The sequence below is a fragment of the Misgurnus anguillicaudatus genome, chromosome 7, assembly GCF_027580225.2.
Source record: "Misgurnus anguillicaudatus chromosome 7, ASM2758022v2, whole genome shotgun sequence".
NCBI lineage: Eukaryota > Metazoa > Chordata > Actinopteri > Cypriniformes > Cobitidae > Misgurnus > Misgurnus anguillicaudatus.
In genome coordinates, this window is record NC_073343.2 from 3,930,508 (window position 1) to 3,947,833 (window position 17,326).

At 38.7% G+C, this 17,326-nt stretch overlaps 2 protein-coding genes across 3 annotated transcripts in view; both read left to right on the forward strand.

Moving 5' to 3' along the window:
• The window catches only part of sptlc2a (serine palmitoyltransferase, long chain base subunit 2a), a 34,331-nt gene extending 27,187 nt beyond the window's left edge, over window positions 1-7,144 (forward strand). For both annotated transcript variants that reach the window (XM_055172523.2, XM_055172522.2), the window contains 2 exons: window positions 425-554; window positions 5,409-7,144. In XM_055172523.2, the coding sequence (XP_055028498.2) occupies window positions 425-554; window positions 5,409-5,528 (250 nt within the window). In that variant the 3' untranslated portion in view covers window positions 5,529-7,144. The remainder of the gene's footprint in view (window positions 1-424; window positions 555-5,408) is intronic.
• Window positions 7,145-8,935: 1,791 nt separating this feature from the next.
• ism2a (isthmin 2a) overlaps window positions 8,936-17,326 on the forward strand; it is a 37,478-nt gene continuing 29,087 nt past the window's right edge. Inside the window, exon 1 of the mRNA XM_073869290.1 lies at window positions 8,936-9,605. Within this exon, the coding sequence (XP_073725391.1) occupies window positions 9,477-9,605 (129 nt within the window). The 5' untranslated portion in view covers window positions 8,936-9,476. The remainder of the gene's footprint in view (window positions 9,606-17,326) is intronic.

Consider the following 17,326-nt stretch of genomic DNA (forward strand, 5'->3'; position numbering starts at 1 on the left):
TCTACAGATCAAGGTCTATTATTTTTTATTTAGGGTGAATACTTATTAATCATACATGAAACGCAATGTACCAAATGTAGCCAAACTGCATCCATAGTTTAATATTTTATAGTATTACAGATTGTTTATTTGGATGTTAGATGTTAGAAGAGCATTTTTTCATGATAAGGCCTAAAATAAAATTGTGACATATTTTAAATGGTAGATAACCGTGAAATGATACGCATTTGCACTCATATTTGAAATATCTAAAGTCACTTTGGCATGCATTTTTACCTTGGTTAATGTCTGACCCTGGGACTCATAATAGATACAATAGAGGCTCATAATAGACAAAATAATAAAGCATGCAGTTGAAGGAAAGCGTAGTTGTTCTTAAATATTATCTTGGACATTTGTCTGACTGTGTGTTTGATGCATTTAGGGCATTTGGTCGGGAGATGTTAAAGAGAAACATTGGGGTGGTGGTTGTGGGCTTCCCAGCGACGCCCATCATTGAGTCTAGAGCCCGATTTTGTATCTCCGCAGGCCACTCCAAAGAAATGCTGGACAGGGTAAGCCTTTCTTTTTCTCGCCACAGCAAATACACTCGCTCATTTAAATGACTTAAAAGCAACATGGCACCCTTTTCTTACTGGGCCTTGTTCTCATGCCATGATTTTTAGTGTTTACAATGGAGTGCGTTGAGCTAATGGAAAAAAACTGTGAGCTTTGATGACATGCTGATGTGTAAGTCAAAGTTGTTTAAATACAAACCCCGCAGGGTGAGTCTGGTTGAAATGTGCCGGCCACTCTTAGCGTTTTAAAAAGAAAGGACGATCAACAGGTTTTCGGCAGGAGCATGACCAGAAATATCCATCACCGCCATCCATCAATCTTTTGCAACGTAGTAGCGCAAACTTGATACACCCGCTTTGTTTGAAAATAATCACTGAGGAAAGAATTTCAGGCTCCTCCTTAAACTGTCCCACGCTATAAATTAACATGGCTCTCGGCTGAGGCCGCCATTCAAGGGTTTACATAAGCAGCGCCTGCCACAGGGGTCTGCGCTGGCAGGAGATCAAAGAGCATCTTAATCTGCCTCCCTAAGGACACTTTGATTTAACTATGGTGAAAAGCACACCGGCGGTCATCCCCCTCCTCTCTGCGCTTAAGAAAACACTGCGCACTTTGATGTGACCAGTTATCGCGTCAACACATTTTTCAATGCCCCACTGACGTGTTTTCCTGCATTTCTTTCATAGCTGAATAAATACAATTAAATGTAGTTTATAAAGGAGGTTTTAGATGCAAACAGTCTATTTTTGATACATTCTCTGTTACTGGATAGATAAACTGCTTTGCTTTATCTCACGTTTTGGCGTATAACTAAGTAGTGCACTTCATATTTTTTAGTAGTGTAACAATACCTTTGTTTTTAAAATGGTGTAGGTTTTCCCATCAAAAAGCTGAACTTAAATTAAGTTTCATCATTTGGTAATTATGGCTCGATTTCGTGGACAAGACTTAAGCCTAGTCCTAGACTAAAATGCATGTTTGACCTGTCTTAACTAAAAACAACTTGCCTTAACATCTTAAACTATATAAGTCTCATTGTTTTGTCTCAAGATGCATACTAGTAATGTTTTAAGCTATTTCTTTTGTGAAGCCAACACGGAAGTGACTTAGGGCCCTATTTTAACGATCTGAAACGCAAGTGCGAAGCACAAAGCGCAAGTGACTTTGTGGGCGGATCTTGGGCGCTGTTGCTATTTTCCCGGCGGGAGACATAACTCTAGCACCAGGCGCAAATTAATAAGGGGTTGGTCTGAATAGGTTCATTATTCATAGGTGTGGTTTGGGCGTAACGTCAAATAAACCAATCAGAACGTCATTCAACATTAAACGCAAGTGCGCAAGTTCCATGGCGGGTTGCTATTATTATGACGGATTTACCAGGCGCATGCCAGGAGCCGTTCTTGTAAGAGCAGTCAAAGACAGAGATGTTGTTTTGTATGGGGATGGAAGAAACCTGCCCAAATCAGCGTCGGTTAAACAGGCGTGGGAGGAAATAGCCACAATTGTCTCATCAGCTGGCATCCCCAGGACGTTGCGCCGCAATCGCTACAATGATGTCAGGAGACGGGGGAATCCCAAGCTTGCCAGCATAAATCGGGCACGCCGTGGTGTAACGGGAGGTGGATCTGCCTCTACACAGGACCTGAGACCAGCAGAGGACATCGCTGCGTCCACCCTCACCGCTGAAAGCCAAGAAACGCAAGCAGTCCAACCCCAAAGTACACTTACAAATCAAGTTCACATACATTAAGGTTTCTTATGAAAACATTTTAATTATTATTTACATAAAATAAACGTAATACAGCCACACAACAAACTTATGAAAATATTTTAATCTTTATTTGCATGATCATTTTTTAACGCAGCCACACAATAAATAAAAACTATCACCACAATGCTCACCACAATGATTTCCCTTATCTCATGTGTTAACATTTTTCATTGTAACAATTTATGATTTGCAAAAATAACTGTTGCATCTGTGTAGATTTGATAAGCAAAGTGTGTGCGCGTTGTGCACAATATACATTATGGTCAAGCATGCGCCCTTAAAATAGCATAATGAACAACGCGCAACGCGCCACTGACTTTAGACTTGTTCTTTCTGGTCAGTGGCGCAATTGTTTTTTGAAACTGCAAAATAGCATCAGGGATGGCTTGCGCCGGAACACGCCTCCTTTTTTGAGCTAAACCGCCCTGGGAGCGCAAGTTCATTCCCTAGTTTGCCGACGTGCGTCTGCGCCGGTGCACAATACGAATGATAGATGCGTCACTGACAAAGTCAATTGCGCTGGGTGCAAGATAGGGCCCTTAAACTGCAATTCATTGACGGGCTGCTAGAGACTGGCTCCAAAAGGGAGTCAATCCCTATAGACCACCATGTTACTTTACAGCAGAAATAAATGTGTTTACAGCATGGTACAAAAAAGTGTTTTTGGTCTATATTGCTACTTCTGCCCTTCATGACAATTGTGAGGCGGGTGAATTTTTTTGTCATTTATCCATTAAAATTATATTAAGCATTTAAGTTCTGTATAATTAAGGGTGTGGCCACTTGACTGACAGGTAAACTGCCACAGCTGTCACTACCATCAAGCTAGGTGGGCGTGGTTTCGGCAACCAATTTTTGGTTATCTGTGAGTGATGCGCAGTGAAGCGACGGCAGGCCGGCCAACTATTTGCTCTATAAACCTATTTATAAACCTGTGGGTGATGTAATGGACACTACGTCCACATTTTTTACAGTCTATGGTTTTAAGTCACACTTATAAAAGCTATTTAAATGTCCTAATTTAACTTTCGTCTAATCCTGGCTTAATCTAAGACAGTCATCTGCGAAACCAAGCCTATGGGGCGGTTTCCCGGACAGGACTTATCCTAGTCCCAGACTAAAATGCATGTAAAATGCCTAGTCCTGGATTAACCTAAACCCTGTCCGGGACACCGCCCCTAAATGTTTTAAAAATATTGCAACCCTAAATATGATACCATGGACAAATATGATACCATTAGCTAATTAGTTGTACCTAAAGTAACTACTTCAAATGGCGTTTTTCATGTAGGCTTCATAGTAGTTTACACAAAGTAGTAAATGTGCAATCACATTTAACCACAAATTTGTATGGAAGATACATTAAATTGAATTGAGATATTGTTATAAATCTTATTTTTTTTCGTAAATTTATTTATAGTCTGATATGTGCGTCTGATATGTGCTGCCTGCGCCCAAAATCGTCTACTTCCATCATATCATGAAGGCTGTGTCCGAAATCTCTAAATTGCTGCCTTCGGCATCATTCCAAGGCAGGAGGGCATCGATGCCCGTCCGAATCCAATGTTTGCTTTACTTCCTGACTCCTATACCGTCATTGTCTTATCCCACAATTCTGTGTGTGTGTGTGCACTGGGAATGTGATTGGGCAAGCCTGGTCGAGTTCGAAAAAGGTGGTGGCCAAGAAAGTGGCTGGATCACAAATTTAGTGTTAATAAAGTTATATTTACAATTTTTACACCTTTTGACCCCATTTCTAGTGAGAAATTAGTATTGTCGCTTTTTTCAAATATGGGATTAGTTATCATCAAGGTGCTCTCTGTTTACATTTCAAACAGAATTCCATTACGCTGCCTGTGAAGGCTGTCTGAATGCATTTCACGGAGCTGCCGCCGGAGTCATTGCCTCATGAGGCAGCGATGCAACAAGTCAGCTGCCTTTGGTTTCGGACGCAGCCATAGTAAGCGAAAAGCAGTAGGCGAAGTGAATTTTTGATAAACAGTAGGTGAAAAATATCCATATAAATTATTATATCCGGCAATATTTTGAAGTGTGCATCTGTCTGCTTCTTGTGGGAGGGGCAAGTGCTATGCGGTTGTCTGTTTGCAAGATGACTGATGTTGATTGTGCATTTATCGAGAGAGTTACCGGTTTGTATGTGGTAACCTTACTATTAGGGGAAAATAAACGGCGCGGGTCGATAAACATCACGTGACTCAAAAGTGAAGTGTGTATTTACAACTTACCAGGTTGCCCAATGTCCTCACTGACACTCTTCCAAGCGAGGTTCTTTTTATTCCTGTCTCCTCTACAGAAATAAGAACTTGTGTCATATAGCTCCGGGTGACTGCTTCAGACAATATGAAGTGTTCCTCCAGGTCGAATGAGTGACTCCGGGCGGGGCTGCCGCCACAGCAGCGAGCAGGCTCCTGATTGATTAACGCGGCGCGAAATTCCGCCAAAGTTCAAATTTTTCAACTCGGCGTCAGCCGGCAATTCGCGTCAAACACAAAATGCCCAAAAAGCAGCATACCGCGCACAACGCTCAATTAGCTAGACGCGCGAATGAGGCGGAAACGCGTCTTCCGCGCCAAACGCCTCATCCACGCCGCGGGACCTCCAGACGCACGTCAGCGCGTTTTCACATTGACTTAACATTGAAATCACTCAAGCTTCATGCCTCTTCCGCTGTTGGTGTAAACGCAGCATTAGGAAGCTTCTAAGGCATTACAGACTTAACCAAAATGTTGTACATGTCACATCTCAGAACAAGGATAAATACCCAGTTCGATCATTCTATGTCACCTTTAAATCGCTTTAATGTAGTTAGCCACTTAACTTAATTATGTGTTAAGTTTCATAGTACTTTCCCCAAAGTAGTCCATGTGTCATCATAACTTGAACCATACATTTGTATGCAAGATACATTGGGATGTAGTAGTTACATAATTTCTACTTCAATGAGTGTATATTTTGGCATATAAGTGTTGCATTGTAGGTGGCAGCCGCCTCTGGCATCAGCATGTTATGAATTACATGTGTAACCATGAAAGTAATGGAGCGTGTTGATTGTTTTCAGGCATTGGGTGTGATCAGTGAAGTCGGCGACCTGCTGCAGCTGAAGTACTCGCGCCGCAAAGTTCTTCCCTCCTCGGATCGGCTTTTTGATGAGACCACATACGAGGAGAACGAGGAATGACGCACTTCCTTTCTTAACCAAATGTGCACTGCTCATCTTCTGTCCTCTGAAAGAAGGAACCACTTAATAAATCGAACTTTTTTTAAAAACCTAGCCATTTTTATTTCGACACATAAAGCACTGATCAGCACCTCACTGGCGCTTTTAGAAAGAAACACTTTGTCGCTTCTCGGTTTCCTGCTCATTTGTCATTTCAGTTCGGGTTTGACGTGAGGTCTGGGGTCTGTTCTTAACTCATTGTGGCATTCATTTTGGGAAATAAACTTCTTCGATTTCTCTGAGCCTGCCACTTGAGGCCGTAAGACTTTTGTGTACTTGCTAAAGCCATATGTCAGTGTAACCCTCGAAACCGTTTTCGTGCAAAAAAGCATTGAATACATTTTCCCCGTAAGTGAGAACAGACATACAGCATATCCCATGATTCCAAGAATTCCGGCCTATAAGAGGACTTACTTACACATTGACTGTGTAATCTAAATCAAACACCAAAAACTACACAACTTGGCTGTTCAGTTTGTTGTAGTTTCCACAGTTTTTGACTTGCGGCCAGCTCTGGTGTCTTACTTTAATCTGGCTATCGTTTTTCTTATGTTACCGGTGTATTTATTTTTTCAGCGCCATATAAATCGCAGAAGGCAATCTTGGTTATGTCCAAGTATAATCTGTGAAGGAACGTGCATATTTATCAAATTTACACCTCCTGAGAAAACTTGGACACCGATTGCATGCGTAAAGCAAAGTTAAGCGGCGCAAAGTTGGCGCTAGTTGTGCGGTAAAATTTACCTAGAAACTAGGAACGAGCGCTGCTTCATGCTTGTTGATTCCTTTCTTTATCAATATGCAAAACTTTAATATGAATTTTTATAGAGACTCAGTTTACGCACACTGACCTCTCTGTCAAGAAGTCTTTATTGTACATATTTATTTATTGTTCATGTTTCTTATCTTTTATTGTTTGGAGAAGTGTACTTTAATCATCAATGGCAGCTCCATATATCTTAAACACATGCATGATGTGCATACTCTCGATGAAGATACTACTGATGAGTATTTTTATATCATGTTGTTATTCCCTCGAATACATGTGTGATGAAATCACCAAATATGCTGGTTTATAATGCTTTAAAGGTGCTGAACCTGTACACTTTTTTGTTTTGTGGCCTCTGTTACTGTAATAATTTGTCCTGTAAGGTAGTATTTAATTTATCACATCCCCTCACAACATCAAAATCCACCAGAGATGTTTATGTATTTCATTTAACCGATGTCTTATTTTATTTTTTTACCTGTGATCCTTGAAATTTAACCGAAAGGAATGTGAAAGGAGTTACCTGCAGTCAAATCGACAGATGTTCATATTAAAAAACAATCACATGTATTGTGTCTGCTAAATATGACATAAAGGTGGCAATGATGGATTCATATGATTGGAAAACTTGGATACTTGCTCTAGCACGTGCACTGTTTGTGTTATAATTTAATCGGATTTGCTGCCGGTAGTCCATACTGTTTTCTTCAGATTTACTTTTGAATCCAAGTACACTGTGGGCTTCATATCAGTTCAGGAACTTTTTCACTCCTCTAAGAAAATAAAAAAATGCAATGACTTAAAATATTTTCAAGTCTTCTGTTTGTAATTTTGCATACTGACCTACAACACTTTAAATGTGATGTATATAATTAATACAGTGCATCCATGGTACTTTGTAAGCTTAAAGGTGCAGTGTGTAATTTTTAGAAGGACCTCTTGACAGAAATGCCAAATAATATACAAAACTATTATCAGGGGTGTATAAAAACCTTTTTATAACGAACCGTTACGTTTTTATTACCTTAGAATGAGACGTTTTTATCTAAATACACAGAGGGTCCCCTTACGTGAAAGTCGCCATTTTGTGCAGCCATGTTTCTACAGAAGCCCTTAACGGACAAACTTTTTTTTTACTAAGTTGTCTCCCTCAATTACATGTTTTTCCGGTGGCGGCTTCCATAGCTTAGATGCGTTTCAAAAGCGAGGGGTGAGCCGTGGACTGAACCGTTGGTTGCAATTCGCAACTTCACCACTGAATGGTGCTAAGATTTACACACTGCACCTTTAAATGGTTACTTGTGTGACTGGGAGACCACATTATAGGAAACATGCATGTTTTATTAAAGCCTATAGTAATTCATTTTTATTTAAAGGGGACATTTCATAATAAATATTTGGTTTCATATGTGAATATCATATAGTTTATTTATTATAACATGTTAAAATTGCCACTTTGTAGGTGTGAGCATTTTTGAATGTGTCCTTTAAAATGCAAATGAGCTGATAACATGTAAACACTGATCACCATGATGGTGGTGTGTTAAAATTGAAACTCAATTGTGCTGTCAATAATTTTTTCTCTTATCTCTCTCCCTCTACACTAAATGGCAGTGCCGTGGTTGGATAGTGCAGATTAAGGGGCGGTGTTACTTTAATAAGATCCCCTTTTGACATCACAAGGGGAGCCAAATTTCAATTACCTATTTTTTCACATGCTGGCAGAGAATGGTCTACACCAAATCTAAGTTACTAGGTTGATATTTTTTTACATTTTCTAGGTTGATAGAAGCACACTGGGGACACAATTATAGCACTTAAACATGGAAAAAGTCAGATTTTCATGATATGTCCCCTTTAAAGATTCACACTTTTCCAAAAATCGGGACAAAAAGAATTTTCAATGATGGTATTCAACTTTAAAGTATAAAAAAACTCAATTTTATCTACTTTATTGTCACCGGCCATTTCACTAGTGGTAGCATGAGATGTGGCATTGAAGTTAATTTTGAGTCTATTATAAAAAATGCATTATATGCATAACAAAATATATCTTAATATGATATGTCAGTCTTAAATTTAATATAAGGGTTGAATTTAAAATTTTCAGCTGGATTTACCTGATGTCATTGATCAACCTAGAGTGAACGCAATTTCAGAGAGAAAAAACTGAACAAACAAGCCATACCTAAACAATACTAAAAAAAATTAATAGAGGCCATCATGAAAATGCTGATGGGTTTATTGGTTATATTGGGATTTGTTTTGGTTTCAATTGAAGCTATAATGGCCTCTATTTACTGGTAATGTTTTGGGTTCTATCTGGAGGAAGGGAACCAACAGGGCACAATTCATCATAATGGAATAACACAGAACAGCCTACATAAAGGACTTTTGTAATGGTAAACTTGATTCATAATGGTTTTTGTAATAGAAACAGATCAGAATTTTTTTAGCAAGGAATGTGCATTGCTATATATCATGCTACATATTACATACATACCCCTCAAAGCTCAGTGATTCATTCATTCAGTCACGGTGTGGCCATGTGAACCCCGCCTCCATTGACGTCACACAAGCGGAGCAAGATGAATGTCCCATCCATCCAGAGCATTCACGAGGTTGCTACACTACACAACCTGTGGCTCATTCAGACCTATATATGCACATCATTTATGCAGTCTTTCAGTCAGTGGTGAGGATACTGCACAGTGCGTTTCTAAGCTCTCCAGTGCGCGCAGCTCTCCGCGTTGCGCGTGATTGAGGAGACATCCACCGCACGTTCGTACTTTCACAAGGCTTTTTATTCACATATATATCCACGGGGCAGAGTCACATTTGCGTGCATCTGTCACTATGTGAGTCGCGGGACGTGGAAAACTTTTTGCATAACACAGCGAGGAATATTCAGTGAGAAAAGTGTGCGCTTGGAGGATCTGATGGAGAAAAGAACATGAATACTGAGTTGTTCAGAAATTGCCGGGCATGCTTACTGACTTTTTGGACTCTATGGATTGGTTTTATATAAGGGTCTATATTGATAAAAGCAATTTGGAGTTGAAGAACGTGCAGTGCCCTTTTTAGAAACTAATCAAAACGTTACATCATAATACTGTCTTATCGTTTTTTTTCACGAAGTCATGCTGATGCGAAGCCAATTTGTACGGTGGGTCGTTTTTTTGACACTTTGCCTGGTTTTGGTCAAGGGTTTCCCCACAAAAAAGCGCAGAGCGAATCACATCAAAAGCAGGAGCAGTGCTTCTGCAGAGGTAAGATTCATACAGGACATTTGTCTTCATATTGATTTGAATGAGTCTCTTAATTTATCAAGTACAAATTAATGGATGTTGCAAGAGTCTCTGTAAATGCAATTTCTGTCCCAATTTCTTAATATTAAGTAAAAATCCTCTTTTTGGTGGGATCATATTTCATTTATATTTCAGGAATCAAATACGTGATTAAATAAATAAATAAACTAAAATGATAAAGCATAAGTTTTAAGATAAGGATGCTTTTCTGCATATTTTATTCCTTAAGCTTTTTCACGTTTCTTTGGATTTCCCAAATTAGTAATAGAAATTTTAAAGATACATTGATCGACAAGATTTTTTTCTACCTGTAAATTATTGTAGGTCAACAACACTACATGGAAAAGCTCATGCATACTGTAACAGTGAATGATCCAGACTTTTTAACCATCTTGGTCAATGATATTGTGAAAACTAACTTTTGTCATCTGAATAGGTTCTTCTAACATTTACTTGAACATACAGCCCATCTTCTCATAGAGCAACAGGTGTAGGAAATTGTTGGTACAGTAAATTTCACATAACAGCCAAAAGCCACACTGTATAAAGTCAAAAGTTGGATCAAATTACTTTTATTGGCAACATTTAAAAGATTAAATGGGACATTTTTACTTTTTTAAGATGTAAAATAAGTCTTTGGTGTCTCCAGAGTTTGAAGTTCTAGCTCAAGATACACAGATCTCACGAGAATCCGTACATATTTTACATATTTGTATGAATTCATACGAAGTTAATCGTGCAAAAACGTCCAATTCTCATGAAAACAACAACGAACCCAAACCCCTAACTGCTCACTTGACCCCAACGTCGCAGGAATCAAGGCAAATCGTACAAAAACTTACAAATGTGGTCGGATGAATTAATACGAATTAGCCAACTTGTAAAATATGTACGAATTCTTGTTAGATAGCGTTGAAACACTATAGATAATTTATTATATTATGTTAAAATTGAGCAAAAAATGTGCAGATTAAGGGGCTATATTATTATAATAAGATCCCCTTTTAGGTCACAAAGGGAGTGAAATCTAATTCCATAAATAACCTACTGTATTTTTTCAGATGCTTGCATAGAATGATTTACTAAAACAAAGTTACTGGGTTGTTCTTTTTCACATTTCTAGGTCGATCAAACTACCCCCACTTTACAGTTTTACTAGTAAACTGTGTTGAATGCTTACAATGAATGGGGTTGTGAGTTAAATTTCCCCTTATTCGTTAATTGATAAGCTGAAGTTAAATGCTCATGGGTTATTTGGGATAGTTTCATTTTATTCAGATTTCAATTTAAGTCATGCAAGCCCACCGTCGTTTCCACTCTAAAAAGAATACTGAACACAAGTTCTTCATCCTCGATACAAAACTGAAGCCCCTCTGTTGCATTGGGACTGTGCTTGTGTATCGATCAGCACAGTAGATAGTGTGCAGTATAGTAGATCACTATGCACAACCCGAGCGGGGGGTTAAAAACATCTTGCTCAAGACCCGACACATCCAATGGGGGTTTGGGAACTTAAGATGATGTAGGTTGGTACACATTGATACAAGACTGTCTTTGTGCGGTGTGATTTTCTCCACACCTTCTGAGCCAACCTGGAAAGATGTTTTTATTAAAGCAGCTACTGGTGTTTAAGAAGACATGCGCAAGTTGTTGCTTTTCACACAAAGTGACACTTATACTCAAACCATAGGCCACTCTTGGAGAAAGTCTGGTAGAGATTCAGCAGCCTTGGTGTTGAAATTAATAAGCTCAATAATTTTAGGCTCAGATGAAGTTTCTTAGCATCGTGCTGGATGACTGTAGTGTGGAGAGCTCTCAAATGTCCAGCACTCTAATTGAGGTTAAGCTGAAACTGTAAACCATAATCTGTGTATGAAAATGTATAGCAAATATCCCTGAAAACCATATCAAGAGCTTAATGAAGAAACACTGGATAGTATTTAAAAAAACCACCAGAACACACACATAGAAGCTCAAACGTAGAAATAGATTTTATAACTTGCTTGCATGTTGCTGAGTACAACCATTTTTCAGATCTTGGCCCTACAAAACATGTTGTGCAGAGATCTGATTATAAACATCTGAAGCTCGTAAAAGAGCAGATATGTATCCAAATCACAGTTTTTTAGTTTAAAACTTCAATGCAGTTGGTATGAACATATACAGTATAGTTGGTACTAGTTGGCTATCAGGGCTCAACAAACATTACTCCAGGATATCATTGTAGAGGCTTGAAAGAAGTTCTCGAGCGATTTTTGACATTAGTCAATACTACCTGTGTGATGTCTCCATCAGCACACCAAAAATAGAGATGCTACACAGTTGCATAGAAGAAGCATTTATGGCCTTATGGTTCCATAAAGAACTTTTAAAATCTGAACCTTTCTGTTTCACAAAATGGTAGTGGAAAAAGTTTAGGTGGGAAGGAAATGGTTCTAAGAACCTTTGACTGAATGGTATCTTGAGGAACCAAAAAAGTTCTTCTATGGCAACTCTGTGAATAATCTTTTAAAGCACCTTTATTTTTAAAAGTATAAGCTGTCTGGTTTTCCCTTGCTTAATGAGACAAAGAAAAATATTTTCAGGATTGTCTGATCAAAAGCCCAATTCACTTCCATAATATTCTTTTTTACTAGTATGGAAGTCATTGTAGCTTCTGATCAGTTTGGTTACAAATATCCCTCAGAATGGCAGCAAAGAATAGACTTTTGTGACTGATTAGTTCTTGGATAAATTAAAAATGTATTTTTCCATTTTTTGGATGAGAATAATCAAATCCATCCATTTTACTAAATCACTAGCAAGCCGCTCAGTTTCGTGTTGCTAATGCTTCTGCTTCGCTCTCTGTCTAGGCGGTCAGAAGTAAGACTTTAAGAGGGTGTCTGGGAAATCCGGCTCTAAAAGTTTTAATGGACTGTGTTGCATTTCCAGCTCTGATGGCCTTGTGGTGGAGGCGGCACCTTGACATTCCAAACTCAATTCATCCCCAGACCATTTGTGTGGGATCTAATTGACAAGGACCTATTTGTTTAGTCCCAAATGAAAATTGTTTCTCAGAGATTCTTCTGTCATATGTCCTTGAAACTTTTTTCATTTGTTTCATTTATGTATGTATGGACTATTTCTTCCGCGTCTCATCCAATGGCTCTTTGGCTTGTTCCAAAACATCATCTTAAAGCTGGCAATGGAGGCTTGAGCTGTTGATAGCATTCTAATGCAGTTATTAATGAAGTTATTAGAAAGAGAGCAAGAGAGACAGAGAGAGAGAAAGATAGAGAGAGAGAGAGAGAGAGAGAGCAAGAGCGAGCAAGCAAAAGAGAGCAAGCAAGCGCGAGAGAGAGGGCGAGCGAGCGAGAGAGAGAGAGAGATTGTGTGAACGAGGCTACCTCTGTGTGTCTCTAAACAGCGCTGTTATTGCCTCAGAAAATCGTCTGTCATGTTGTTTTTGTTAGTCCATTATTACAGTTAATTGTAGGGGCTTTTTGTTTTTATTTATGTATACATTTTTTTCAGATGGTTCTCCTAGATGATTCATAGGAGAAATAAGGATAGACCAGCATGATCTCACATGAATTCGTATGTATTTTATGAGTTGGCTAATTTGTATACATTTGTACAAAGTGAATCATACAAAAACATAAGATTGTCATAAAAAAACAATAGGGAAACCCCAACCCAAAATCACGAGACAAAAGCAAATTGTACAAATTCGAAGTCATACAAATTAGGCACCTCATAAGATACATACGAATTTCCATGAGATAGCGTTGGATAGACAAAAAAGAGATCTATATGTAGGGAATAATTGACGATGGGCTGTTGAATTATTAGAAAAATAATGCATACCCGAGGTGGTGATGCGGAGTGGCCGTTACACCTCGGGTGTGCATTACTTTTCAAAAATTCAACGGCCCGGAGTCAATTATTCCGCTTATACTACGGTAACACATGATGGATTGAGGGATTCGTCTGGTTTTTGTACTTAAATCGCTATTGTGAGTAGGACTATTTCTTCTGCGTCTCATCCAATGGCTCTTTTGCTTGTTCCAAAACATCATCTTAAAGCTGGCAATGGAGGCTTGAGCTGTTGATAGCATTCTAACGCAGTTATTAATGAAGTTATTAGAAAGAGAGCAAGAGAGACAGAGAGAGAGAAAGATAGAGAGAGAGAGAGCAAGAGCGAGCGAGCAAAAGAGAGCAAGCAAGCGCAAGAGAGAGGGCGAGCGAGAGAGAGAGATTATGTGAACGAGGATACCTCTGTGCGTCTCTAAACAGCTCTGTTATTGTCTCAGAAAATCGTCTGTCATGTTGTTTTTGTTAGTCCATTATTACAGTTAACTATGTGAAGTGATACAGAACTGTAATATGGTCAAGAAAGCTGCCTGGAACTACGTTCGCCGTGCGTTTCCCAGAAAATAATTGCACACCCCAGAACGTTCATCAGCCAATCAGATTCAAGCATTCAACTTACCCGTAGTATAATACCTTGTTCACACTGTCAGTCCATATCCCATTTTGGTGCATATCTGATTTGACAGACTCACTGTCCATATCACAACTGTTCAGATCTGTGCATCCTGTAGCATTCTGCCGTGTTCCGGATTTTCTGGACTCTTTCTATGGCAATGACGTCGTGCTGGCAAGACAATCTGCCTCGACGTATGACATTGTAGAAACTATAATTCCCAATACATGGACTTTCCCAAACACCCCTATCATTTTGTCAGAAATGGACTGTTCCAAAGTTCGCACTGGGATTGCTTTTAAATGACGTGATAACATGACGTAACCAAAAAGCTACACAAATGCGATCAGAACGGTCAGACTGAAATTGATTTCCGGAAATGTGATTTAAAAACCACCTCTGGATGTAGCCTGAAATGGATAAAAAATGAATTTCATGCTGTTTTTGGCCACTCACACGTTCTAAATGTGAATGGATTCAAATCGGATATGTACTAAAATCGGATTTGGACTGACAGTGTGAACAAGATCTAAGTGTCTACAATGTCGAGATCTCTAATTAAGTCTTGGAAAAATCAAAACATCTCTAACATATCAAAATTTGCTTGTTTTTGAGGAAAATCTGAGAATCTGGAGACTGTCTTCATTTTCACTCCATTTAATGTCATTGCTTTCTACGAGAAACAATTGAGATATTATAGAGATCTCATCTCTCTGGTTTCTCTCAGAGTAAAGCACCCATCCAGATGGCACGTCCTCTGAAACACAATAACTGTTTGTGAGAAGAGATAACACTGGCACTGATGCTGTTGAGGCATGCCAAAAGAATCAGATTGTAACATGATGGTATGCTGGAAGAAACAAAGTTAGAGAAAGAAAAACATTGAGGCACGAGGACAGGGATCGTGTCAGTCAGGGTCGGAGCAGGAATCTGTCCATGCAGTGTCTCTCCGCTCACATGTGGCCATGTTGTTTTGGCTCCCCTGTTTCTGCTGGCCCTTTCCTAGAGCTCCAGGGACTTCTGTTCAATGTCTAAGCTGCTTTGCACCACAGGAACGTATTATTTAAAGTCTCTCTTCTCGACTTAACCTGTAGAGCTCTTGCAAAATCAAAGCCGTCCTTTCCTACTCAGCTGGTGGGTAAGAAGTTTCACTGGAGGGAGGAAGGAGGCCGTTGCAAACGGCTGCGTTGAGTGAGGAGCTTATCTTGGCTTGACTTTTTCTCAGAGGTTTGATTATAAAATGATTGAGGAGAAAGGTATGAAAGATCATTGGAGGGAACACAAAGCGAAGAAACGTTCGAAATCCCCAGTCGCGTTTGGTACAGACGTGCAGAAAAGATTTGAGCGATGGTAACAATTCATTAGTTTTCACACGGCTGTAAAAAATGGACAGTAGTTCCCAGCTGCACTCTCACTGTACACTTGCTAGATGAATTAACTCCAAAACTCCGTGAGCTGCCTTGCTGTCTGTTCAAACTGATGTCTTATTTAAAATGCTTAACGCAGACAACTGCTCTGTGCATGACGTAGTCCTTTTCATGAGAAGAGCATGAGAGGCGAAACTTACTTTTGATTTATATAGACTGTGATGCTACCACGTTCATATGGTATTTATAAATATGTGTTCCTGTAGCTTAATTAGTAGCAGCACATAGGTCCAGGGTTTGATCCCAGGGAACACACCTACTGATTAAATGTAATTATACTGTAAGGGGGCGTGTACACCCACTTAACCCGTTGGCGGGGTTTATTTCGCACCCAGAGTTGAAAAATGTTCAACTTTGGGTGAAGCGCTCAGCTCGTCAATGTCACTTTTCATTTAGCCGCCCAATCACAATGGAGTAGGGGTGGGACAAATACCACAACAATCAACCGGCACATCGTACAACGACTGGTAAACAAAACCGACGTATCATAGCATCCAAAACGCTTGGCTGAACAAATGCTGGCAAGTGCCCACAGTTGGCATCTGGCTGGCGTTTTTAGACGCTTTGGTGTACACGCCTCATAAGTCACTTTGGATAAAAGTGTCTTCAACACTGCAAAAAAAATGACTTTCTTACTTAGTATTTTTGTCTTGTTTTCAGTACAAATATCTAAGAATTCTTAAATCAAAATGCATTTTCTTGATTAACAAAATTACCTAAGAAAATAAGTTGTTTTTTGGCCAAAAAAAAAAAAAAAAAAATATATATATATATATATATATATATATATATATATATATATATATATATATACACAATTTAAGTGAATTTGTGCTTACAGTAAAGCAAGCAAATAAAATGTCTTTAATTTTTCTTTTATCAAGTGATTAAGAAAAAAATTCAAAGTTTAAAAAAAAATAAAAATAAACAATAGACATTGTGCAATGCATTCTGGGATTGCCTATTTTGTTAATAATACATATGATAGTAACCTTGATTTTAGCCAAAACAAGGTGTCTTAGAGGCAACATTATATGCTGAAATAAAGAAATGGTTCTCAGTAATGAAAAATTATCTCATAATTTGCGACCCAGTCTACGAAGACCCAGCTATAGTCATTTTTGTGTGATTTACTGTACTGTTGTCCACATAAAATCATTGTGCACAATGTTAAAAAAACATTCTGTGAAAATATAACCTTATATGTTTAATATTAAAAGTTCATGTCAAAAATAAAATCAATGTAAAATCAGTGATTGAAATCAAACTTTGATTAGCTCTTATTAATTTAAACACAAACAAATATTTAAATGCCGCAATCTTATCATCCTATATGGCGATCAACATGTCAAAACTCTAAAAAGCTAATACGATTTCAGTAACATCTCTGAAATTATATATTTTGAGCTTTTTAGTATTCCTTATGCCGCGTATCCATAAAAGCTAACAGATCAACAGTGAGTTTAAAGAGCACCTATTGTCCGATTCACGTTTTTACATTTCCTTTGGTGTGTAAGTGTGTATTAGTACCTTAACTAGGGATGTCCCGATCTGATCATGTGATCGGAAATCTGGCCCGATCACGTGGTTTCAGACTCGATCGTAATCGGACATTACTTCCGGATCAGGTCTCGGATACATATGCAGGGTTTAAATTGGGCCAGGCTTAGCCCCGGCACACAGACTGTGCATTTTTACCAAAAACCACGCGAACACATTGTATTATACCAAATACACAAAATAACGTTTTTTTAACAATAAAATAGGTGCTTTTTAAATAAGGCTGCACT